This window comes from the organism of the source record quoted next, unplaced genomic scaffold (genome assembly GCF_019419815.1).
Source record: "Pyrus x bretschneideri cultivar Hongxiangsu unplaced genomic scaffold, Pyrus_bretschneideri_v1 Contig1, whole genome shotgun sequence".
Classification (NCBI taxonomy): domain Eukaryota; kingdom Viridiplantae; phylum Streptophyta; class Magnoliopsida; order Rosales; family Rosaceae; genus Pyrus; species Pyrus x bretschneideri.
The window spans coordinates 14,841,406-14,868,869 of record NW_025999390.1 but is presented as its reverse complement, the minus strand read 5'-3'; the positions used below and the strand labels follow the sequence as shown (position 1 = coordinate 14,868,869).

The 27,464-nt window shown below is 37.5% G+C and overlaps 1 protein-coding gene, 1 long non-coding RNA gene and 1 pseudogene across 3 annotated transcripts; 1 reads left to right on the top strand and 2 right to left on the bottom strand.

Moving 5' to 3' along the window:
- Window positions 1-1,776: 1,776 nt before the first annotated feature.
- LOC103929599 (endochitinase) lies at window positions 1,777-27,464 on the bottom strand. Of its 2 annotated transcripts, none has more exons than XM_048588283.1 (3): window positions 26,974-27,464; window positions 26,528-26,678; window positions 1,777-2,300 (listed from the first exon to the last, which is right to left on the bottom strand). In XM_048588283.1, exons 1-3 carry the CDS (start codon window positions 27,404-27,406, stop codon window positions 1,931-1,933), a joined length of 954 nt encoding a protein of 317 aa, XP_048444240.1. In that variant the 5' UTR covers window positions 27,407-27,464; the 3' UTR covers window positions 1,777-1,930. The 2 variants fall into 2 exon arrangements, with proteins under 2 accessions (XP_048444240.1, XP_009337094.2); XM_009338819.3 differs by lacking the exon at window positions 1,777-2,300 and adding an exon at window positions 24,718-25,204 and having other exon boundaries at window positions 26,974-27,456.
- Window positions 5,377-14,415, top strand: LOC125479199 (annotated as a pseudogene).
- On the bottom strand, window positions 14,541-18,774 carry LOC125479203. The gene is made up of 5 exons (XR_007259882.1): window positions 18,350-18,774; window positions 17,873-17,905; window positions 17,392-17,767; window positions 15,970-17,117; window positions 14,541-14,676 (listed from the first exon to the last, which is right to left on the bottom strand). It is a non-coding gene; the product is annotated as an uncharacterized LOC125479203 (long non-coding RNA).

The window sequence follows — 27,464 nt, the reverse complement described above, 5'->3', positions numbered from 1 at the left end:
TTTCCACATTCACGTATCAATAAAAAATATATTTTTTAGCCTACATACCTTTTTCTATAGAATCGAGACCCAGGTCAAGTTCGTAAGGAGAGACCTGATTGTTCTCGGTATCGAAAACCCACGGATTCCGTTCGTATGACGAAGATGGACGGTAAATTTGGGGGTCGTGAAAATTAGGGGTTATAGCATAGGAATGAGTGATTCGATGGATTCCGATGGAGTGCGTCGGATAAGGGACTGGTTTTCATATTGAGAAACGTTGGTTTGGGGATGCCAGTAGTACAGAATTCCATTGTTATCGTCAAACACTCCCTTCCACGGCGGGGGAAGTGTAGAATCCTCAGAAACAAACCAAAAATTCAAGTGACCCTCGATTCGAACCAAAATTCCCAGTTGAGGATGGTCGGTTTGCTCGCCCATGTGGATCGAAGGCATCGCAAGGATTGGACACTGCGATTGTAGGAGGTTCGCAGACACTCGCTCAGCTCGCCAATATCGCAACTCCTCGATGAAGGATTGTTGAATGATGGCGTTCTGGACCATCGTCTTGTTGATTTCAGCCATGCGTGACTGAAACTCAACTTGTCTCGAAATTGAGCCGCCCAGTGATTAGGTCGAGACTCACTTTTGGCCTCCACCACGATGGTGGTAACGGGCTGTTTGCACAGGTGCTCCGGAGGAACCGAACCAGGCTCTGGATACCAATTGTTGGAACCCATTTCGTAGAAAGGGGAAAGAAAGGGAAAATGCAGAGAAATTAAGAAAGTAAATAACAATATTCTTCCTTCATACCCACTCTACATCAAAAAGAGGTTTAAATACATCTAAAGTCATGGCAATTGGCCTGATGAAGATACATATGTAATGGCCTAAATAGTTATAAGAAAAACCTGATAAGTTAGAGTCGCATCAGATGGTGGAAGGTCTGTGAGGTTGAACAAGTTAGGGTTTTGCAGGGGTTTGAGATTTGTGTGCTATCAGGGGTGCCATGACGGATCATGGTTGTGGGTAGGTTCGTTATTGTTCTCGGGTTTTTTGGATGGGCCGAAGTGAAAAGCCTACGTATTGAGGGACAAAAGCATGTTCCACGTTTCCTTGGGTGGGCATGGATATACGCCCCCTTTATTTTTTCCGGAAACAAACGATTTACACTAGGAGAAAGAGGGTGGGCTAAACCTCACACTAAGTTAGTAATAATGTGATTCAAATTTGTTTTTGACGAAAATCGAACATAATAGCTATCACTTACAATCGTCAATACAAACAATAATAGACTGATTTTTATGCTTTAGCTTTTTTTTTTTTTTTTTGAGTCGATGTTTTAGCTTTGTATATACTCTTGTTTAACTTGATCATTAATTCATTTTGATTTATTCAATCTGATAATCATAAATAAATAAAAAATGTATGAAAAGCTAAAAAGAAAGTGTGAAAAATGAAAATTACTTGAATTAACTCATAAGCCCATAACATGTGTAGTCAGCAAACAACCATCCTCACATGTTTCAACTCCTGAGTTAAGGCAATTGTTGAAACTTGACAATAACAATTTTAACTTCGCATGTGAGGAGGCGCACTTGGATTTTTTGATAAAGTACTAACAAAAATTTCAATTTAGACCGTAATAAGCTAACATAGTACTAAAGTTTCCCAAGATGGGATGGATAATAGCCCATAACTTTATAGAATGGTGATTTCTTAGTAGACTAGTAGCATACGAGTGATTCACCATTGCAACAACTAATTCTCGTGTTCGATTCTCTCGCCCTTATATCGTAATTAAAATTAATAAGTTATAACTTATAGCGTAGACGATAAATTTCCAATTACATAGGATTATTGCATTTTATTTGGTACATAGGATAGGATAGGATTATTGTCTTTATGACAGTATCTCCTAGGCTAAACATTGCTTTTACCCTTATTTTTTTCAGGCAAAAGGCCTTTGATTATAACAATCCAAATTGTCTCCTGGGCTCACTTGCAATATCTCACAGTACCTTCTGTAGAACCCGATCCGACTAGCAACCCTAGCATCCTGACCTTTGCCGCATTCAAGCCCTCCATTGATGATGTTGGTGATCACTACATACCCAGGAACCCGACCCGCTGATGTGTCTGCACTAGATGGGCTCCACCTACCAGTGATTACATCATGGCTTGATGGCTTGTTTCCCTGTGGAGTCATCCAAAACCATAGAGCTGTCCTGAATGATACAACCGGGTCTGTGGCCACTAGATCCGGGTTGTTTATCAGATCCTTTCCGATTGCTTGGCCCGCTTGACCATAGTTGTAGTTGCTAGAAAACTCAACAAGTCAAAAAGCAAGTCAATCTCCCATCATCTAGTCAACAGACCGGAGCCAAGAAATAAATCTAGTAACTGGCACGTTGTGTTATATTTCATTTTTGTTATCCAACGATATTTTCTCCGAATTTTTTTGTGAGGATCTTGAGAATTGATGAATTATATCTATTTATTATATATGATGCAATCAGTTTTCGAAAGGTACCATTTGCGTTCAATTTTAAATAAAAAAATTTAAAATTATTTCTGACCGCATGATATACAATGAATGTACACAATACACGGATCGCTGAAATCCTTACAAAGAGGATCCGGAGATTAACACAAGTGCCTTGAAAGATGACTTTTTACGCTCACTTTTCTTCTTTCCACACTTATTTATTTGATATTGTAGTATTGTGTTTTTACTATTTTCTCATTTAATTTATTTAATTTAAATTTTGAAAACAGAAAAATTGGCGTGCAATCATCAATTTGCGACACTATTTGAAATCATAACATCCATGGAGGGATTGAAGAAAATGAAAGCTTGAAGACGAAGGAAATGGATATATTTGTATTTCTCAGAAACAGTTGTACATAGGTCCAATTTTATAGACTACCTTTTGAAATATGTCCAATTTTTAGTGACTTTTGATTTTTGAAATAGATCCAATTTTTAGTTACTTTAGACCTATTTCAAAAAACCCCTATTTTTTAAGAGCAAAGAGTGTTTAGAGATCACCAACTACGTATGACTGCATTATGCTTTCGTCCTTATCTGGACTACTCTCATACTTTATTTAATTATTTGTTTATTGTCCGAGTCAGACTCATGGAGACTAAGGAGAAGCATGTGTACATGAACTCATCCAACTTTGTGTGGAAGAGCCCTTTATATAAACTGTCAGGTCTTCATGAACACTTCGCTGTTCGGACGCAGTGTTTTATCGCTCCCAAGAGGGTAATATGAATATGACTAACTCCAAGGACACCACCACCACCACTAACCAGGGCTCCTCCGCTGAGGGAGAGCAACCCCGTAACGAGAACGTTAGTTCCAACGTTACTGGGGCTGCTCCTACTGCTCCACCAAGCACTCATGCTCCGACTCCTACTCCGACTCCTCCTCATAGCACTGGTCAAGTTAATGCAGGAGGAGGGGATGGGGGGTTCGTAAGGTCCTCTGGAACTCCTCCTGTTCGTACTCATCTTACCACTGGCCAATTCAATGTTGGAGGAGGGTTTGCTACCGGAGGGTTATCTGTGACTCCTCCTGGGCCCAACAAAGGATCTTCAGGCCGTGGATTTCCCTCTCCTAGTAGGGGGACATCAACACCAAGAAGGGGCTCACCCTCTGGTGGCCGGAGTACTCCTAGCAGGGGATCAAAATATCCTCCTAGCGGGAAAGGATCACCCTCTTCTTTAGGAAGAGGGTCCTCTCCTGCAGCGGGAAACATCTCTCAAATTGGTGGGAGTAGCTTCACTCCGGTGAGGTTTGAAATCTCTTTAGGAGGAGGACTTGCCGCAGCGGGGAGCATGGCCGTGGGTGGCCAGCTGGGCAAGCGTAAAGCTAAGGTCAATGCCCCTGAAGGAGTGACCCCGACTTGCCCCGTGTGCAATCGATCGGATTTCAGTTCATGGAAAGCATTATTTGGGCATCAGCGTAGCCACCCGGAGCGTCGCTATAGGGGCGCCTTCCCACCCCAAGGACAGCAACAAGGTAATTAGTTGGCCCTAAATAATCTCTATCAAGTCTAGTACTGCATGAAATTTAAACGCAATGCATGCGCAATGAAATTAAATTATTAAATACTTTTTTAGTTTGCTTTGTATCATTGATGATATTCTTGGTTTATGTTAACAATTTTTATGTTGTGTAGGGGAAGCAAGTAATGCTGCAAATGTGCGCGAGGCTAGGGATATGGAGGAGGACAATGAAGGCCGTGGTGGAATTGACCTAAACATGCCCCCGCCGGGTGATGATGATGATGATGTTACTGATGACAACAGGAACGGTGGTGACGGTGGTGGTGGTGCTATGACCTAAAAGATCAATTACAGTAGAAGTATGCAATTATGCGCATTTGGCATGGATCATACGTAAAACTGTAGTTCATATACAATGAGTGTAGTTGTACGTTAATAAGTGCGCAATTTATTCTAGTTTATTCTCTGTAATTTTAGTATGTTTGAGTAGTTTCATGAGTGACTTTAAATCCCCGCTTCTGTTAATTGGTGTAGATTGGTAGGACGTATGAATAACAGTATGAGTATTACTCTCAATTTATGTTATAAGCTTCTTAATTACTTCTCTATTTCCTTTATTATTTGTTTTGTTTTGATTTTTTTTTATTAGATACATATAGAATCACATAATCTGCTGGTAATTTTGTTGTTTGCAAATTCGGATCATAAGATTAGAATGTATATATATGCCCTTAGTAAGACAGTGCGCGCAGTCTGCTGATTAATGGCAGGAGATAGGGTCTAGGCCGGTGGAAGTACGAGATTCAGATATAGTGTGTTTAAGTAACCCTAAATGATAACCAAGAAAGTTCAATTCATGTGTTAGAAAAGGAAGTTCGAATCCTTGTTGATATATTATGTTGTTTTTCCATGTTTTGTTAAAAATATGCATGTGACATTATTGGGCTGATTTTCATTTGAATCTTGTATTAACTGTTAAATAAAATTATAACAAAGAAGGGAAATAAAATGGTATATAACAAAGAAAATAATTGGCATTAGAACCGTTCAAGTTGAGCAAATAGTTGCAAATCCAACTTCAACGAACAACCACGTATGTGAGTCCGAGTTTAAATTTTCTACACTCATTTAATGTATAAATTTTAAATAACCTTTCTATCAACACGTGTTAATATAATTGCTTTCAATTCTATTATCATAAACTTAATGCGCGACCATTGATAATCCGAATGGCCGCACACATACAAATAATCGCAAGAGATTGGGTCTCCTGGGCCTCAAGTACTAGAGGATGGCCCAATCACCATCTACCACGTTCGTTTTCGTTTCATGTTTTATTAATATTCTTGTTTTCTGATTAATTTCTTGGGCAAAAACAGTTGGTAGTTTCCGCCCAAAATATCGTTAAAGCTTTGGAAGAGAAAGTAGAGAGAGAGTCCGTTACCGGTGTATGCGTCTTATGAGACACGCAGGCAAAACACGGCCTTACCTTCACAAACCCTTCTTTCTTTTACTTTGTCAAAATATCAGACCAACCTAAAAAAGCTCTGGCTTTGCTCTTTGATTTTCCATTTCTCACAAGAATTTTGAGAGAGATTTGGATCTCAATTTGTACTCTTTAACTTTTACCACGCCGCTTTCACTTGATGACCCTTGAAAAGGTAATTCTTTACCAAATTGCAATGCTGGCCAGTGTTCATGTATTGATCATTCCTTACTTTTTGGAATAAAGTTTTGAACTTTATGAAATTTGAAATACTGGGTTCTCCATTTGGCGAATTTTAATGCTGTTCTGGGAAAAAGAATTGAAATTCATGGAAATTTAAATGTTGGGTTCTGTTTGTGATCGGTTAATTTTTCAGTGACTTGGATTTTTACCCAAGTAATATGATGGAGAAGGCAGACTCTGGGCAGAAGCTGTACACACGATTGAGGCTGTGGGAGTTTCCGGATCAGTATGTGATCGAGCCCACTGATGGCTCTCAGGGTTCCTCTTTGGCAATCAGTAGGGTGGATGGCTCTATGCAGCTCATTGGTAGGTTTTCTGTGTGTAAAAGTAACAATCTTGAATTCTTCTGGGTTAAATGCTACAGATTTTACTGACATTTGACTGTTTGTGTATTTGTGGCTTCCGGTTTTGCAGAAAAGCTTCCAGATTCCAGCTCTGTTACGGTTCCTAAGATTCGAACTTCGAACTATTTTTGGTGTGGTTGGGATGCTGAAGCTTTTGGCAGGTAACATTGCCTTATTCAAACCAATCAAATTTTCATGTTTCATATCTTTGTGATTAGGAATATTTGGTTTGTGATGCTTAATACGCCCCAATCTGAGATCCGTGTCGTGACTCTTATTGTATCTTACAGCATACACGAATTGATGCATTTCATAATGCGAAATCTGATGCTAGGCCGTAGATGTTGATGCTTAAGCTTTGCAGCTGCCTTCTGATTAAAGTGTTTTGTTTTCCTTTGTAATTCAAAGTTGTTGCTCTTAGTTTAAAATGCAAGGCTTAGATTAAATCAAAGCTAATAGGCTAGATGTGTGTCTCATGGTATTACAACTCACTTATAGGTGAGCATGTGATGAGCACGTGAGTGTGTGTGTGTGGTGGGTGTGTGAGTGCGCCTTCAAACGGCTATATCTCTCTCCCCACTCTATGTTTTGTAGTTTTATCAATTCAGTCATAGCTGAATAGAATCAGAGAAAAGAAAGAGAACTCTTCATCTTCTTCGTATCTTCATTTTCTTCAAGTTTTCTGAGTAGAAATCAAAACCTTATTGATTCCTTTTTTTTATTTGTGCTCTGTTTCTTCATAAAACTCTAACATGGCCTCAGAGCCTGGTTCATCGCTTTAATCTGGGCGTGAATCTGTGATTTCTGGGTTCTTCAGTGAATCGCTTTCTTTGAGCTTCATCGCTGAAGAATCGCGTTTCTTAAATCTCCAAAATCGAAGATCTGAGTCTAATATGGCTGGGTCAATGAGTTCTGAACTTCGCACTCCCATTTTCAATGGCGAGAACTATGAATTCTGGAATATCAGAATGCGAACCATTCACAGGTCTCATGGACTGTGGGAGCTTGTAGAGACTGGGTTCACTATCCCATAATCATCTACTGTGGTTGTGATAGCTGATGAAAAGAAGGAGAAGGATGCAGTTACTGAAATTTCAACAAACGTTGCGGAGATCATAATGAAGGATGCTAAAGCTCTTGGGTTGATCCAAGGAGCTATGATTGATCAGATTTTTCCCAGGATTTCTAATGAAGAGACCTCCAAAGGAGCTTGGGATATCCTACAGCAAGAATTCAAAGGTGATAAATAGGTTAGAAATGTGAAATTGCAAGGTTTACGCAAAGAATTTGAGTATACTAGGATGAGAGATGATGAATCCTTATCTGCATACCTTACTAAACTGTTTGACATCATGAATCAAATGACAGGTTATGGTGAAGAACTATCTAGGGAGATGGTTGCTCAAAAATTACTTATAAGCTTGCCTAGAAGTTATGACTCTATCTGTGCTGTGATTGAACATTCAAAGGATATTGAAACCCTTGAAATCCAAGAAGTGGTTGCCTCTCTGAAGGGTTATGAACAAAGGCTTGACATGCATGTTGATCACTCTACTGAAAAGGCATTTGCTAGTCTAAATGTTGGGTCTAAGTTTCAAAAACTTAATGGGTTCTCTGGTACTCAAAAGTCAGGGAAAAGTTGGAAGAACAAAGGGAAAAAGTGGGATAATAAGCCCAACCTTATCTTTAAGCAGAATAATTCTCATGATTCGAACAAAACAGCTTGCAAACATTGTGATAAACTGCACTATGGAAAGTGTTGGTTTGAAGGAAAACCTAAATGCGCAAATTGCAATAAATTTGGTCATGAAACCAGAAACTGTAATGGGAACAAAATGGTGCAGAAGGCCAACTATGCAAATCAGGTTGATGATATGGGAACCTTATTCTTTGCTTGCAATTCTGTGTCTCAGGTGAAGGTCAATAATACTTGGTATATTGACAGTGGTTGTAGCAACCACATGACAGGAAATGAAAGCTTGCTGGTGAATGTGAGTAGAAATCTGAATGCAAAAGTAAAAATGGGAACTGGTGAAGTTGTGAGTGTAGCAGGAATAGGTACACTAGTCATTGAATCTAAGATGGGAAGAAAGCACATACAAGAAGTAATGCTAGTGCCTGGTTTGGAAGAAAATCTCCTAAGTGTGGGGCAAATGTTGGAACATGGTTACTATCTACTATTTGTTGGTAATGCAGTTTGTATCTTTGATAGGTGGAACTTGAATGGACTGGTTGCTAAGGTTCAAATGACTAGCAACAGGTGCTTTCCCTTAACTATGATGCCTGTCACACCACTAGCATTAAAAGCTAGTGTATCCCATTGTACCCAGATTTGGCACAAGAGGCTAGGTCATTTAAACACAAGGAGTTTGCTGCAACTCAGGGAGCAAGAAATGGTTCTTGGACTACCTCATTTGGAAAATTCCAAGAATGTTTGTGAAGGATGTATGCTTGGCAAGCAACATAGAGATGAATTTCCAAGAGAATCTACTTGGAGAGCTAAATTTCCACTTGAATTGGTACATACAGATATTTGTGGTCCAATGCAAATTGCTTCAAATGCTGGAAACAAGTACTTCATTCTGTTCACTGATGACTGTACTAGAATGACATGGGTCTATTTTCTAAGGTACAAATCTGAGGCATTGGAGTATTTCAAAAGGTTCAAAGCAATGACAGAATTGCAGTGTGGATACAAGATCAAGTATCTAAGAAGTGATAGAGGTGGTGAGTTCATGTCTTATGAATTCAGTGACTATTGCAATGTTTCTGGTATTCAAAGGCAACTAACCATGTCATATACACCACAACAGAACGGTGTGTCAGAAAGAAAGAATAGAATTGTGGTGGAAATGACAAAAACTATGCTACATGAAAAAGGCATGCCATACTAGTTTTGGGCAGAAGCTGTGCACACTGCAGTATATCTCCTCAACAGGTGTCCTACTAGGGCTTTGGATAAGATGACTCCTTTTGAATCCTATAGTGGAAGAAAACTTGGAATTGCACACTTGAAGATTTTTGGGTCAGTATGCTATGTTCATGTTCCCATGAATCTAAGACACACACTTGAGTGCAACAATCACAAATGTGTTTTTGTGGGGTATGGAACCAGTGAGAAAGGATACAGGTTATTTGATCCTATCACTAATAAAATTATATTGTCTAGAGATGTAGTATTTGATGAAAGTGCTAGATGGGATTGGAATGACAGCTCTGGAAAACAGTCCAATGTATCAATTACTACTGATATGGCAGAATCTGAACTAACTCAAGGGTCAAAAGTTCAAGATGAAATTGTACTCCTTGACGTCATTCTTGATATTTCACAAGATGGTTTGAGTTCTAATGCTGATGATTCAAGCTCAAAGATTGATCTATCACAGAGCTATGATTTTACTCCAAAGAAATGGAGATCCTTGAATGAAGTCATTGCACAGTGTAATGTTTGCATTATGGAACCCGAGAATTATGAAGAGGCTACTCTAGATTTGTCTTGGATGAAAGCTATGCAAGCTGAGCTAGACATGATTGAAAGGAATAATACATGGATGCTGGTAGATAGACCATCTAGCAAACCTGTGATAGGTGTGAAGTGGGTATACAAAACAAAACTGAATCTTGATGGAAGCATTCAGAAAAACAAAGCTAGACTGGTTGCAAAAGGTTATTCACAGAAGCCAGGAATTGACTTCAATGAGACCTTTGCACCAGTTGCTAGGCTTGACACCATAAGGACTTTGATAGCACTTGCAGCTCAAAAAGAATGGCAGCTATTTCAGTTGGATGTAAAATTTGCAGTCCTTAATGGTGTACTCAAGGAGGAAGTCTATGTTGATCAACCTCAAGGATTTGTCATACAAGGCAAGGAGGATAAAGTGTATAAGTTAAATAAGGCATTATATGGCCTTAAACAAGCTCCAAGAGCTTGGTATGATGAAATTGATTCTTACTTCACCAAGGCTGGTTTTAAAAGAAGCCCTAATGAAGCCACTTTATATACTAAGGTTGAAAACTCAGGGATTCTCATAGTTTCTGTGTATGTTGATGATATTGTGTACACTGGAAGTAGTGACACAATGCTTGACAAATTTAAAAATGATATGATGCAGCACTATGAGATGACTGATTTGGGATTGCTACACCATTTTCTTGGTATGGGAGTTGTTCAAACCAAGAAAAGCATTTTCATACATCAGAAGAAATATGCAATGAAGTTGCTGGAGAAATTTGGACTACAAGGTTGTAAATCTATGGGAACACCACTTGTAGCAAATGAAAGGTTGTGCAAGAATGATGGAAGTGAAGCTGCAAATGAGTCTGAGTATAGGAAATTGGTGGGAAGTCTTCTCTATCTTACTGCCACTAGACCAGATATAATGTTTGGTACTAGTCTCTTGGCAAGATTCATGCATGATCCAACTAAGAAGCATATGGGAACAACAAGAAGAGTACTGAGATACATTCAAGGTACTGTGGACTTTGGCATTGAATATGTAAAAGGAAAGTCAACACTTCTTATTGGATATTGTGACAGTGACTGGGCTGGGAGTATTGATGACATGAAAAGCACATCAGGTTATGCTTTCAATCTTGGCTCGGGTGTGTTCTCTTGGGCATCAGTCAAACAAAACATAGTGGCATTATCCACTGCAGAAGCCGAATATGTAAGTGCTGTTGAAGCAACATCTCAGGCCAAATGGTTAAGATTTGTTTTGGAAGATTTTGGGGAAGAACAGGTTGAACCTACTGTGCTAATGTGCGATAACACTTCAGCAATAGCTATTGCCAAGAATCCTGTGTTTCATCAGAAAACAAGACACATCAGCAGAAAATTTCATTTCATCAAGGATGCAATACAAGAGAATGAGATTGAGCTTGTTTACTGCAAATCTGAAGAACAAATGGCAGATATCCTGACTAAGGCACTACCAAAGGAGAAGTTCAATTATTTCAGAGAGATGCTAGGAGTCAAATCAGCTGCCAACTTAGAGGAGAGTGTTGATGTTTAAGCTTTGCAGCTGCCTTCTGATTAAAGTGTTTTGTTTTCCTTTGTAATTCAAAGTTGTTGCTCTTAGTTTAAAATGTAAGGCTCAGATTAAATCAAAGCTAATAGGCTAGATGTGTGTCTCATGGTATTACAACTCACTTATAGGTGAGCATGTGATGAGCACGTGAGTGTGTGTGTGTGGTGGGTGTGTGAGTGCGCCTTCAAACGGCTATATCTCTCTCCCCACTCTATGTTTTGAAGTTTTATCAATTCAGTCATAGCTGAATAGAATCAGAGAAAAGAAAGAGAACTCTTCATCTTCTTCGTATCTTCATTTTCTTCAAGTTTTCTGAGTAGAAATCAAAACCTAATTGATTCCTTTTTTTTATTTGTGCTCTGTTTCTTCATAAAACTCTAACAGTAGATTTACCAGTTCTGCTATAATTGCAAAATCATGTATAAAAAGAAGCGTTGTAGGATACTAATACACTCTAATACGTTTTAATTATATGAGAAATTGTATGATTCTTTCTGGCGCTGGCAGCTTTTCCAATTTGTTGATGTTGTTAATTCATTATGTTTCAGGGTCATATTTGATGGTTATAACTGACCGTGAACATGTCGGTTCTTACTTGGGTCATTCCATCTTTAAAGTTTCATCCTTGAAGGTTTTTCCCTGTGACCATTCTTTGAAGAATTCCCCTGCCGAACAGGTGAATCCTTTGTTGCTCTACCCTTCACCCCTTCTTTGGTCTCCCTTATATGATTGCTTATTGATTCTGTTCTCTTTTAATCTTTTCCTTAATCGAGGAGTGGCTACTGACATGAATACTATATCGTTGTACCTTTTTGGCAGAAAAAGATGGAGACTTGAGTTTTCTGGGCTGCTAAATATAGCAGAGAAGACTCCTGGTCTTTATTTCTCATATGAGACCAATTTAACACTGAGGTGAAGTGTTATCTGTATTCATTTGTCCCCCTACCCAAGTCACCATGAGAAACAAGAAGAAGAAGGTTTCATTTAATATTTGAGGCAAACTTGTGCTATTCATTATTATAAAAAAAAATTGTGTAATTGCAGCGCGCAGCGATTGCATGATTTGGGCGATGAATCTAAATTGCTTCCACTTTGGAGACAGTTATTCCCTGACTCTGTGGTAACTTACTTTTATTATTGTTTTAATTTGAAGTGGCTTGACAATTTAAGACTGAAATTGTTTACTATATTTGCTTGTTCCCAAAGTTATGTTTAAATTCAAATATCCGTGTTTTATGTCTTATCTTCATGGTTTCAATCTCATGTCTTCAAATGCTTTTCCACAGGCAGAGCCTAGATTTCTTTGGAACAATTATATGATGGAAGGGATGATAGATAACGAGGTTGGGTCTTTGCTAACTTTTTAGTTTTATCTTTTCCATTTTCTGATGAACTTAATTCCCATTTACTAACTTCTGAGCATTTATATGGTCTTTGACTGCAGCTTGATCCATACCTACTTCCTATTGTTCAAGGGAATATCCTTAATTCGTTCTTCCTTTCAGTTTATTGCCGTTTCCCATGTGTGCTTGCGTGCCTGCACACAGGCATACATTTCGTACTTGTGTATTGTTTAATTTCATTTGTGTGTGTTGGTGTTGGATTTATAAACTGTTTTGTCATTGAGAGGTTCTCCTTAATTGATCATCACGCTTTCATCACTTTCAAGCAGCCATTGGCAAAGATATTATTGATGTTACTCTGATTGCTAGGAGATGCACTAGGCGAAATGGTATTCAAATCTTTGTGCTTTTTCAGTCGTTTATTTATTGCCATGCTCTGTAATTACAGTTAGCATACACTTGCAGATAAACGAATAATAGATGGTGACGTTAGTACTGTACCACCTATGAGGCGAACTAATGATTTGCCTATTTAAAAAAAAAATTATGTTTGCTTGATCGTAGAAGTGTTTGAGCTGTGGACCAACTACCCTTCATTTCAATAGGTAACGCTGAAATAGGATGGTTGAATGGATGTTGCATCTGTTCAGTGTAGTAGGAAGTAAAAGGTCCACTGATTTCTGGTGTGCATCTATGTGAATTGTATATGCATTTCCAGCAGAATTATATTCATGCTAAATTTGGGAATGTAGAGGTTATAATATCTTATGCAGTTAGCAGGGCCGGCCCAGGCCCAATGCGGGCAGGATGACCGTTCAAGGCCCAAAAAAATTGGGAACACCAAAATTATTAAGACGGTATATTTATGTATGTTTTCATAAGAGTATAAATTTATAAAATTTGGTTCAATGACACAGAAATTTAACTAAATGACACAGAAATTTAACTAGAAGTGGTGGTTTTGTCATTTGAAAATAATGAGAAGGTCTTGGGTTCAAAACACCACATGTGCTTATTTACTTTTCAATTTTTGCAAATTTCTTTTCATAAGAGTATAAATTTATAAAATTTGGTTAAAGGATCAAGAAGTTTAATTAGAAGCAATGAATTTTATTGTTTAAAATTAACGAGAGGTCTTAAGTTCGAAATGCTATGTGCATGTTTAGTCTTTTTAATTTTTACAAATTTTTGTTTGGTTGTTAAATTATTTTTAGTTACTAGCTAGTAGCTATGTGGGTTGTTATTTTTAAATATTCATTTCAATTCAAGTCTAATATTCAACAAAGAGTAATACGTAGACCAAATTTTTAGAGCAAATTTGAAAATCATATGACGTATCATCAAAAGGTTTAATTTAGTGCCCATTCATTACTAATACATATCAATGAAAGACTCAAAAACATCATTGTTTTTTTAGCCTCATATTGACAAGGTTAGTAAATAAGAAAAAACACCTCATGATATATACAAAAACACTTTCAAAGTTCAGATGGAAAACAAAACTCATCATCTATCTACTTGTAAGCCCGGAGTTTTTTGGTTTCTTTATCTCAATACAAAATAAATTAGTCTTTCTGTGTTTTTAAATTATTTAGTTTGAAATGTTTTTCTAAGTATAATTTTATCGATGTCTTATATATGAAAATACATAATTTTCTTATATAAAGTTAAGGCACTATTTTTGGCATTGTCCTGAGCCTCAAAAAATCTCTGGACCGGCTCTAACAGTTAGGGGTGCTATATGCATCGGAAATAGGACTTATGTTTTTGTTACTCTAGCCAATAATAATTTTCTTTTCTTGGAAGGCGCGCGGATGTGGAGAAGAGGAGCTGATTCTGATGGGTACGTAGCGAACTTTGTCGAAACTGAGCAGATTATGCACTTGAATGGGTTTACTACATCATTTGTCCAGGTAAAATTGTATAACTATGCATATGTAATTAAGATATGGACTTTTTGATCACATGGTTTTATTTCTATTTGGAAAGTTTTATTTGAATTTATTTAATCTCTTTCTACACCCAACTTACTCTCTTCACCCATATTGTTTTTTATTAAAAAATTAATATCTCTTTAAACCCAAATTTATTACCTAAACTACCCTCTCAAACCCAATTCAAAATGTAAAATTATATTTACACCCATTCTCTTTATAACAAAAGTTGTAGGCATGGACAACAAAAGATTTGACACGGCTGAATTTGCAATTCCTAGTGATTCTGTCAAAGTTCTTCACCTGAAATGCAATTGGAAAAAGGTCAAGACAATCAAATGACAATCGGTAAAGGGTTAGAGCATCAAACAACAATGCATACAACCCATTATAACAGGTCTAGTTTTAATGGGGTCAAACTCACGTCTGGAGAATAATTTCTTGCAATGGTTAGATTTGCAAAATTCACACACTAGCTCAGTAAACCACATATGAATGAAGAAACAAAAACCAGCAATCCAAGAATTAAATTTGTATGACTACCAAACAGAAAATGGATGTATGTCTGATGAGTGTGTGCATGCACAAAACATCACATGCAAGCATTTTTTTTCAAAGAGGCGCCCTTTGCCCCTCTAATTGCATCTGCCGTACAGTACTAACATTTTCATGGCTGCCCTTTTTCTTTTTGCTACCACAACCCATCCATGGACTTGGGATCCAAGAGATCATTCCATAGACTCCAATTTGCCAAAAGAATGTTATGCAAGCTCCATTTCAGCCTTTTTTAAATCGAGCATTTTCATAAATTTTTTAAGAAACTTTGAAGTAACATAGGGCTGTGTGTTTTGCTACCATGTTAATAAACAAATAAACAAATTGGAGCTATTTCGAATAAAAAAGGTGCAAGACATGCCACCCGCTAGTTCGTGGTTAAAGTTGAGCAATCTTTATTTGCACCAAGAATCAAGTTTTATGTCTTTGCAGTACTAATCAAAAGTCCTTGCACTAGTGTTTGGGGCACATACAGACGACATAGAGAAATAAATACAATATATTATAAAAAATATGAAATTTAATCCAAAGAAGAAGCAAACAAACAAAATATCCATAAATCGAGTTATACCTTAGTTGGAGGATTAAAAACTTCAAAATCACCATTCATCAATAGAAAAGCTTGTTTTTCTCTATCAGAGCTATTAGGGTGCATTTGTTGCACCAGACTATCTCAGATTAGACTAGCTTCAAGGACTAAGTTGGACTTGCTTAAACTAGACTAAACTGGACTAACTTAGTGAAGTGTTTAGTGTAGTGTCTGACTAACAAGTATGATAATTAATAAATTCTAATATTATATTAATTTAACTATATCTCTATTAATATTTTATTCTTAATTCTCTCATTTTTTAATCTTTTTTTTTTCCTGAAAACTCTTCCTCTTATTCGAAACCCAATTCCATGCTTTGAGATCAAATCAAAACCAACTTTCTACAATTGCATATCAAGATCAAAACCAACTCCCTACAATTACAGATCAAATCGAAATCAACTCTCAACAATTTTAAATTCCACAATTTGGTGTCTCAGGTTGCTTACCACATCTTTATCGCCGACGATCCCAAGCCACTGTTGTCCAAATCCAAGACCTTTGCCGTTTTCGTCGCCGTCGTGGGCGCCGGTGTTTTGGCCTTCGACATTCCTTCATCGTCGTCACCCACCACTAGGTTCACAATGATTCCGTGATTTGGGTTTCAACGGCCGTCGTGTTCCTCACCTACCACTGGGTTCACAAAGATCCCATGATTTGGGTTAGAACGAAGACCATCTGCAGCAATCTATGCCCACGACGGTCGAAGGTGGTGCAGTTATATAGGTCTAGTTAGAGGAGGAAGAGACGAAAGAGAGCAGAGAAGGAAGACGGTCTTAGCTAGTCCCCTCCTTTTCAAGGGCTCTCGCTAAGAACTTCTAGCAAGCCTATTAGTCCACACGAGTCCCCTTTAGTCTCATCAAACATAGCCCAATATCTAACAAACACTAGACTATAGTCCAATCTAATCCATTGAGAGTTAAGGAAGCCAAACAAATGCAGTCTTAAGGTTTTAGTTGGAATGAACGTAGGATAAACAAAAAGTGATGCTAAGGTTTAATTATAGTATTTGGATCTATTGATAAATTTGATTTTTTTTATTAATTTCATTTTGTACTTAATAATAATTATGCAAAGACAACTAATATTTAAAATTTAGGTCAGGTGTAGAAAGAGGTTAAATGTGTTTAAATAAAATTTTCCTTTCTATTTTCCCTGATTAATTGTCCTAAATGGTTTACAGCATCTTTAATGCTTTTATCTGCAGGTTAGGGGGGTCAATTCCGTTGCTTTGGGACCAAATTGTTGACTTAACGTATAAGCCCAAGTTCGAAATTGTGCGACTTGAGGAATCTGCGAGTTGGTGATTTGTTTTTAAATTCTAAGATTCTTTCTTCTGCAATCTATCCCCATCTGACTTCTTCTGTACTACATGTTATGCAGCCTCGAGTGGCAGAGCGGCTTTTTCTGGATTTAAGAAAAAAGTATGGGGCTGTATCAGCTGTTGATCTTGTAAACACGGTGCGAATCAGCTGTTGATCTTGTAAACACGGTGCGAACTCTTTATCCCAATCTTTTTGGAATTCCCCAATTTTATCAATTCGATAATCCACCAGTTAGAAAAATCCATCTTACAAACCGCATATCGATCAATTACCTAGAAAAAGGAAAAAGAAAAGTTGGCATTTGAATTAACTCTGGCAAAATTGAAGAACAAAATATGCAAATTTTTTGCAGCAAAAAGTAAACGACACAGTTGGGCAACAAATAGCATAAAAGGAACATAATTTCCAAGCAAGTGGAGTAATTGCAGAGCTATAAAGTTTGTGCTGAGCTAAAACAGCTACCGGTTAAAGTACATACAAAGTTATCTCAGGATTAAAACAGAAAAAACAATCAATCAAAAGACAAATTTTAAGGCTCAAAGGTACCTGCCGGGTGAAGTGCAGTGAATTCGAAGATGGCGCAGGGTCGAAGGTCCTTGTTTCAGAAAGGAAAGATGCCTAGGCGAGTGGGAAGCTCCACCGATTCCACCATATTTGGAAGTTGCACAAAGAGATGAAGAAGAAAAAGAAAAAAGAGTCAGAGGAGGAGGTAGAGAACACATGCATAACCATATAAGTGCCTAATAAATGAAGCATAATTCAGTTTAAATTTCATAATTATTTCTTTCATTTTTTGACCAATCAAACAAACCATCATCGGAGAAAGATCCAACACGAAAACAAAAAGAAAGTTATATACCTTGAGCACAAACAGCTTGCAAGGTTGCAGACAGAAAGGCCAAAATTCGAACAACTTTTTTTGCTGAAACCAAATATGAAAGCAGATCAGAAAGGCAAACTCAAAGCACGAAAAAAAAAAAAAAAAAAAAAATCAAACAACATACAACCAGAAAAGCAGAAAAATCACCAGAAAACCTTGAGATCGTATTGGTAACTTTTCCTGAAACCAAAAATCAAACCGCATCACAAAGCCAACCCAAACAACGGAAAAAAATTGAAATCAGAGACGTCAAGAAATGCAAAAAATGCACCAGAGATCGTACTTTCACACACTGGTAAACAAACCAGTACTACGCAAAATCTAGTGTAGTCAATTAAAATCTTTTAATTGACTATACTAGGATTTTAAAATTTTTTAAAATCCTCTCAAATCCGAGTTTGACTACCCTTTTTAAATTAAAACTAACAAACACATACCCATAAGAACATTACTTACACTCTAACCACTAAATAAGTGCAATTTGACAGTCCCATATTTAACAATATATACACATACATACATATATATATATATATATATATATATATATGCACAGAAACATGCAGATTTCAGAAAATGAAACATAAAAGGATTGAAAATTCTGGAAAAAGAAAAAGGACTTACAGTGACGGACGGCGGAGGACAGAGGTGCGATTGCAGCTTAGACAAAACCCTAGATTGATCCACACCGGGAGGCAAAGTTTTGGACAGTGTAGGAATCGAAGCAAAACCCAAATCCAAGGAAAAGCAAATGGCTATTCGAATTCTTTTTTTTTTTCTTTTTGGAGTTTTGCAGTAGTGACTTCTTGTTTTTAAGAGAAAGAACTGGAGAAATTTCTATTGGGTTGGTTTTTTTCAGCAGGAAAGTGAGAGAGAGGAGTCGAGATCGGAGAACGAGGGAAGGCAAGCTTTAGCAACAGAAGGGTCTGTGAGAGAGATCGAAATGGAAGGAAGGAAGAATCCAGAATTTCTAAGAGCAGACCAACGCGTCAACATCATGTAGAAGCACACGGACGCGTGGATAGCAGGATCAAGTTCATCATTTCACTGTACAAACAGAGGAAAAATATCAAAATACAAAAGAATTGGAGCGCATTTTCGCCCGTTCACTGTTAATGAACGCTGTTTTCGTGTTGAGTTTTAGTACACAGGTATAATATAATTTTTGGGTCGAAGAGGGGCGGCCGGCTGTTGGCAATTAGTGTCACAAAAGAGCCTAAACCTCAGGAGTTAAAAATGCCTTGTATCACATGTTTTGTATAACCTTGCTGGCAGGACACAAACCTAGCAGACCCTAAATCAAAGACACAGAGTAATGCTACACTCTTTGTTGCATTTTTTAGGGAACCCTTTTCTGCCTTTGCCTAATTATGCATAATTTTGTTCACTGAATAAATAACATCATAAGTAAATGTGAGTTAGGTTAGTTGGTCAAAATAATTCATCTCTCTCTTGCAACTTAGAGTAATTTAGAATATCGTCCTATCAAAAAGTAAAATATTAAAAAAAGGCCCAGTTGGATATCTGGAGACCATGTTTTCCCCAAATCCCCAGTGTCACACACTGATTTCTTGGTTGGATGGCGAGTACGCTTCATGAAGTTGTATTTCTTGTGATTTAAGCTTGTAGGTTGTTTTACGTTTTGGTAGTTTTGCGGTGTGAGTTTGACATGAGATAAAGCTTACTTCTGGTAATGTGAGTTGTTTAGTTGTTTGTACAGCTTGTGCCTCTAGATTGTATTGATCTTATTGTTTTGTTGACAAATGTTGATGTAATTTTGAATTCTATCTAATGAAATTTATTCTGATTAAAAAATAAATAAACAACGGAGTATAGTTATAGGGTTCAGTTGTGGTAACAAGTTGAAGGAGATGTATCATGTACCTTGACCTGATAAACTGGTTGTATTTGTCGTTTTCGTGTCATACATATTATTTTAACAGATTGTGTCGTGTCAAATCCATCACCATAATAAGTTCTTAACAGATGACCAAATAACAATCCAACTCGTTAACGTGTTGTATTGTCTCGTATCAGATTAATTGGTTCATAATATGATGTACTATCCAGAAACGAGGATTAGAGAACTAGAAAATATTAAGAGTCATGATATCCCACTCAATTGTTCTCAATTGTTAACGCAAATCCGAACAGGCAAGTACAATTTGGGGGCTTATTCTATTGCTTTTCATAAAATTCAAAGTAATACAAGATCGCAAAAGAGTAGACATGGTCCTGTCATCTGGATAACCTTTCTTAGAGCCCTTTTTGACTAATTTGTATAAGCTATTATTTTGTACAGCCACCCAATCACGAAAAGGGGGATTTTTGTACTTGTATGGATAGTAGCAGACAATTACAGCTCCACAGGAGTAGCTCTTCAACAACAAATAGCAGATAGTGTCTGATGCAAAATTCGGGGGAGAGGTTTGTCTGCGACCATGGTTATTTTGTTGGAGGATATCTGTCAAGGGGTAAAATGTTTGTCTGGAAGTGAATACAAAGTGGTGGAATTGAGCTTCCGGGGATTATTAATGCCGGTCATTTACTCTGGCTCCACTGGTTACTCAAACTGCTCCTGTAAATTGTAATTCTTTGCAGCATCACGAAATCTACTACAGATCTTACAGCCTATGGCTAGACATATGAAACTTCTCGTGGCTTCGTGTCCAGGGCCTTCCAATTGGGGATCTTGTCATTGTTGCGGTTCATCAGAAGAGTCATTTGACCTGGTGCAGTTAAAATCGATAGTGTTAGTGTGCTAGATGTAGCCTTCTTGCTTCATCAACGACGACTGTTGACAACTCAAACAACCTACAACAGCCAACGAAACTGGCCGGCCAGAATAACAGCCTTACTTGCATAATAACAATCAAAGAAAAATCAGAATTCACAATTCACATGTCTAACCTTATTTTGAGAAGAGCATATCTAGCCGGATTGCACATAGCACAAGTAGAGAAAACCATCATGATTAGATTTGGAGTAAATGTAAGCATCAATGTGCAACAGGTTCTACTCTAACAACTCCATTGCCGCCAAGACATCCCCTTTTCGACACATTCCGTTCATCAATGAAGTGTATGTCACCGCATCCGGGAAATGACACGGTTCGACCATGATACCCAAATACTTGTTAGCCTCCATAATCCGCCCACATTTCGATAACCCAAAAATCAAAGTATAATACGTAACAAGATCGGGCTCCACACCCTTCTCCTTCATTTTCTTCAGTACATCAGCTGCCTCTTTGCCTCCTTCGAAGATGTGTGGACCGTCGAATCTAGACCCAGGTCAAGCTCTTAAGGAGAGACCTGATTGTTCTCGGTATCGGAAACCCACGGATTCCGTTCGTATGACGAAGATGGGCAATAAATTTGGGGGTCGTGAAAATTAGGGGTTATGGCATAGGAATGAGGAATTCGATGGATTCCTATGGAGTGTGTCGGATAAGGGACTGGTTTTTCATACTGAGAAACGTTGGTTAGGGGATGCCAGTGAAAGAATTCAAGCTAGGGTTGAAATGACTAATTGCATAAGCTTAACTCAATTAATTATGAGTGAATTATGTACTTCATTATATAGGCTTTACAAGATTACAGTGTATCTGTTATCAAGATTACAATGGAATTCAAATTACAAAAATACAAAACAGAAAGCTAAGATACCCGGTGATGATAGAGTCATGTTGAAGGAGGATTGTGATTCTTCTCAATCTGTTGAAGACATCGTGTGTTATCCAAACTCTGTTTTGGAGTAGTTGAGCGGGAACCATATAATGCGGACTATATGGCTGAGTTGAGCAAATAATGTAAATGGCCAAGATCTTTCATTGAAACATATGGCTGAGTTGAGCAATAAGTTGGTTGATGTGACATGAACTGTTGCCCATAACCAGGATATCATCAACATAAATAAGCAAATAAATTATTGTGGTGCCATGGAAAAAGGTAAACAATGAGGAATTTGCCAGAGATGCCTGAAAGCCCAAGTGTTCAAAATGTTGAGAAAAACAGTGAAACCAGGCACGAGGAGCCTGCTTCAAACCATATAAAGATTTATGCAAACGACAAACATGTGAAGGGTACTGAGGATCAACAAAGTCAGAGGGCTGGCGCATATACACTTCCTCCGTCAAAGAACCATGTAAAAAGGCATTTTGGGCGTCAAGTTGGCGAATGGGCCAGTTGTAGTGCAGGGCAATGGAAAGAAGTAATGTGATAGTGGCATATGTGACAACGGGGCTAAAAATTTCACTGTAGTCAATTTCGGCTTGTTGATGAAAACCATTTGCCACAAGACGTGCTTTAAATCGTTGTATGGAACCATCAGAATGCCGCTTAATTTTGTACACCCATTTATTCGGAAGAACGTTCATGGTTGATTGAAATGGAACCAATGACCATGTACCGGTTCGCTGAAGAGCATTAAACTCGTCTGCCATAGCCTGTCTCCATTCTGCATATTTTTTAGCCTGTGTAAAACAAGTAGGCTCAACCACATCATTAGTTGTATGGGCAATAAATGCATATATGGGAATAGGTTTGCGAATCCCCTCCTTGGCTCGAGTAACCATGGGATGTGTAGGTAAAGTGGGCCTCTGAGACGAAGAGGTAACAGTGGATTTACTTGCATTCATAGGGTGGAGAGAAACTAGTGGATCTAAGAGCAAGCCTAGCGTGGGCAGTTGCTCGGGGGATGGGGGAGAGAAAAGGGGCCCGAGGCCCCGTGGACCGGCTCCAGCGTGGGCAAACCTAAGTGAAGGTGGAGACCCGAGCTTCGGGCCCATGGAGAATTGCCAGGCCGAGAGCCTGAGGCCTTGTGACGCCAGCGCTGACGTCAGCCTGGCGTCAGGCCTTATTTAATTTTTTTTGTGTCAGGCGCGTGCACCCCACTCGTGCGTGGGGGCGCGTAGCCGATACAAAATTAGAAAAAAAAAATTTGCTTTTTCAATTACTGTTGGGAAGCCACATGGCTTCCCACGGTCCGTTCAATCTCTACGAATATTTAATTTGGATCGTTCGATCTCAATAGTAAAAAAAAAAAAAAGTCTTATTTAATATCCATCGTTGGATCTGAGATCAACGGTGGATATTAATATGCTTTACAAATAAAAAATAAAAGAAAAAATAGTTTTAAAATTAAGAAAAGTTACCGTTGTGACACGTGGCACAATCTGGAGTGTTGGAATTCAAATTTTTTTTATATCCAACGGCAGAGATTAATTAATTGAATAAAAATTTAAAAAAAATTTGTAAAAAATTCAAAAAAAATTCTGAATTTTTTTGTATTATTTAATAATATTTCGAATAATGACACGAGGCGCAACGAGAACGATTAAAAATCTTATCCGATATTACAATTAAAATTATTTTGTATTATTTTATAAATAAAAAAAATATTAATATTTTATTACTTATTATCAGGATTATTACTGTTTATTAATGATAATTACTGTTCATTAGATGGATTGAATAATGTATAACCTGAAGAAATGACTCCAACGCTGAAGATGTTCTAAAGGTGGATTATTGACTCGAACTGATAAGAAGAAGGGAGTGGGGTTGGCAGAGGGGACGGTTGAAGTGGGAAGTGGGGTGTCAGGAGGGATTGATAGAGTAGAGATGAGGTTGGCAGAAGGAGGGGTAGGAGTAGGACGTGGGGTAGCATTAGGGATGGAAAAAGTAGGTGTAGGTGATGTCGTGGGAATGGGAGGGAAAGTGGGCATGTGGGGTTCAATATTAATTATGGTGTTAGGTAAGTAAGGTGGAAGAAGAAATCTAAGTATAGTTGGTTTCTGTACAGGGAAAAGTAATTTCATCAAAGACAACATGACGTGACAAGAAGACGCTACCTGTAGACAAGTTTAGACACCTGTAACCTGGTTGATTTAATGAGAGGTCCAACAAGACACAACGTGTAGAACGAAACTGTAATTTATTGGAGTTGTATGGCTTAAGATATAGAAAACATGCATAACCAAATACTTTAAGAATATTATACTATGGAGAAAGAGTTTTTGAAATGATGACTCATCGTTCAAGATCTTAATGGGTAAATGATTGATTAAATAATTTGTAGTATGAAAAGCATCATCCGAAAAGGAAGTGGGTGGGGATGCGTGAGCAAGAAGAGTAAGATCGGTTTCAACAATATAACAATGTTTAGGTTCTGAAACACTATTTTGTTTGGAATGGTGGGCATATGTGAAACGATGATATATACCAAGATGAGTCAAAAAGGTTTTGAAATTGTTATTAATATATTGTCCACCACCATCTGTTTGAAAGGATTTGATTATGGTGCTAAACATATTTTCAACTAAATTTTTAAAATTGACAAAGGTAAAAGAAAAAAATCTGATTTTAGTTTTAATGGATACAACCATGAAGTATCTAGTAAAGTCATGAATAATCACTACATAATACTTAAATCCGTTGATTGAAACGAAAGGCGAAGTCCATACATTCCAAATGAATTAATTGTAAAGGAAAAGTTGACCTAGAACTAGACAAATTGAAGGGTAGCTTATGACTTTTGACGAGGGGACATGAGTGACAAAAGTCACCAGTTACAACACCATTAACAGGTAATTTATTCTTGGAAATTGAAGAATTCAAAACATGAGATGATGGATGACCTAATCTAGAGTGCCAAACATGATTGGACACCCTAGCACCTATGAATGCAAAGAGTCCTTTATTGCATGATGAAACACTGGAAAAAGGGTAGAAACCATCTCTACTCGAGCCTTGGAAAAGCGTCTTCCAATTTAGAAGTTAAAATTGTTAAAAGTTTCAATTTAGACCGTCATAAGCTAACATAGTATTAAAGTTTCCCAAGATTGGATGGATAATAGCCCATAACTTTATAGAAAGGTGATTTCTTAGTAGACTAGTACCATAAGAGTGATTCACCGTTGCAACAACTAATTCTCGTGTTCGATTCTCTCGCCTTATATCACAATTAAAATTAATAAGTAACTTATAGCGTAGGCGATAAATTTCCAATTACATAGGATTATTGCATTTTATTTGGTACATAGGACAAGATTATTGTCTTTATGACAGTATCTCCTAGGCTAAACATTGCTTTTACCCTTATTTTTTTTAGGCAAAAGGCCTTTGATTATAACAATCCAAATTGTCTCCTGGGCTCACTTGCAGTATCTCACAGTACCTTCTGTAGAACCCGATCCGACTAGCAACCCTAGCATCCTGACCTTTGCCGCATTCAAGCCCTCCATTGATGATGTTGGTGATCACTCCATACCCAGGAACCCGACCTGCCGATGTGTCTGCACTAGATGGGCTCCACCTACCAGTGATTACATCATGGCTTGATGGCTTGTTTCCCTGTGGAGTCATCCAAAACCATATAGCTGTCCTGAATGATACAACCGGGTCTGTGGCCACTAGGTCCGGGTTGTTTATCAGATCCTTTCCGATTGCTTGCCCCGCTTGACCATAGTTGTAGTTGCTAGAAAAGTCAAGAAGTCAAAAAGCAAGTCAATCTCCCATCAGCTAGTCAACAGACCAGAGCCAAGAAATAAATCTAGTAACTGGCACGTGGTGTTATATTGATCTTTGTTATCCAATTTTCTCCGGATTTTTTTTTTTTTGAGAATATTGAGAATTAGTGAATTGTGTCTGTTCATTATATATGATGCGATCAATTTTCGTAAGGTACTGCTTGTTTTTAATGTACACAATGCACGGATCGTTAGGATCCTCACAAAGAGAATTGGAGATTAACACAAGTGCCTTGAAAGATAACTTTTTACGCCCACTTTTCTTCTTTCCACACTTATTTATTTGACATTGTAGTATTGTGTTTTTACTATTTTCTCATTTAATTTATTTAATTTAAAATTTGAAAACAGAAAAATTGGCGTGCAAACATCAATTTGCGACACTAAAACATAAATTTATTGTCCTCTTCTAGTGGATGGGTGTTTGATTTCCACCAATATAGTCAGAGTTCGAAAACCTTTCCTTCCCAAAATTCTTATAATAATTTTGAACCCTCTCCTTCTCTTAATCATAATAATTTTTTTAAAAAATAAATAGAAATAAAAAACGTAAATTAGAAACACCACATAGTGATTTTACCATCAAACCCTTTAAGAGAAAGGATCATCATTTTTTCAACAAAATGAGGATTAATTGTGGGACTCACACCACATCGAATTTCAACGATCCGAACCGTCTATTTTGTAAATCTTGATTCATAGGTCATAATATATTTTTTAAAATAAATAGAAATAAAAAACGTATATTAGAAACACCACATGGTGATTTTACCATCAAACCCTTTAAGAGAAAGGATCCTCATTTTTTAACAAAATGGGGTTTAGTTGTCGGACTTACATCACATCGAATTTCAACGATTCGAACCGTTTATTTTGTAAATCTTAATTCATAGATCATGCTTGGAAAAATTCAATTCAATCTGAAACTATTTGTCAATTTAATTATCACAATAAAATTTCACTAATTTTCTTGGAATATAATGTTCGTTAATTTCTTTGAACTCAATTAGATGCATCAAATATTTTCGATTTGAATAATATTTTGCAAAGATAATCTATGAGATGCAACTTAAAAAATAAATAATTCAAATTATTAAAATTCGATGGGGTGTGAGCTACTTCCTTAAAAGCTTCCTTTTACTATTACACCCAAATACTTTTCTTGACCCACTACCAAGTTGGCGCCTTTTTTTTTTTTTTTTTTTTTTTTTTTTTTTTTGGGACAAGTAAGTTGGCGAATGCCTTGATGATAAAAGTTAAGAGAGACTTACTGGGTGAGTTGGATGGGTCCTCTGCCATAATATTTCTTGCCGGCAGCACATGGATATTGGTTGGACGGTGTACAATAGACATCCTGGTTTTGCTCATTGACAAAGCAATATCCCCATGCATAAGGACCATCTGGTGCACTTGCCCATCCTCCTACATAATTAACATGATGATTAAGCACAAAAATAATGTATAGTAAAGTTCTATAATATGAGCGCTGTTTTTTTATAACCATCCAAATGATGGGTTCAATTTTTTTTAACAAATAGCCCGAATTCTTTTAAATTATGAAAGAAAAAGTTTGAACTTGAGGATATATAAGGAAGTACATTGATTTAGCCAACTTGAGACAACCATTACTAAACTAGTTTTATGATTTTATGACAATTTAAACACAGAAAACTAAACAAACAAAACAAACAAACATAACCGTTAGTTTAGTACTGACCAGTAGTCTCATGAGAGGTTTGAGCCAAAAAAGCAACCAGCTCCTTTTTGCGAGTAGCAACATCCCCAGTTGTGCCAAACCCATTAAAGGACCGAGCAGCAGTAATGAAAGCGTCATACTTGTAAAAACCATTACTAGGGCATCTCCCATCGTTTCGATACTTAAGCATTTGGTCGAAAACAGACGAGCTAATGAGGCTGCTGACGTCACCACCACCACCACTTGGGGTTGGGGTTGGAGTAGGTTTAGGGGTTGAGCTACACTGACTCTGGCAACCGGTTGTGCAGTAGTCAGATGTAGTGCCACACCACCCAAACTGGCTACAACACAGCCCATTTGGGCACACGGCACCACCAGCTTGACGCCCACATTGCTCTGCTGAGATCCCTAGCAGCAAACTTAGGGACAAAATGATAAGGGTTTGCAATTTCATTTTTTATTTTCAAGTGTTTGATAGTTTTTTTTATCTATGAATTGGGTTTTGGAGGTGT

Coding starts and splice junctions, on each gene's coding strand:
- LOC103929599 (XM_048588283.1), bottom strand. CDS start 27,406: ATGAAATTGCAAACCCTTATCATTTTGTCCCTAAGTTTGCTGCTAGGG. Junction 26,679..26,973: donor AACCTCTCATGAGACTACTG/GTCAGTACTAAA, acceptor TTAATTATGTAG/GAGGATGGGCAAGTGCACCA. Junction 2,301..26,527: donor GGACCCATCCAACTCACCCA/GTAAGTCTCTCT, acceptor TGAGTTTTCTAG/CAACTACAACTATGGTCAAG.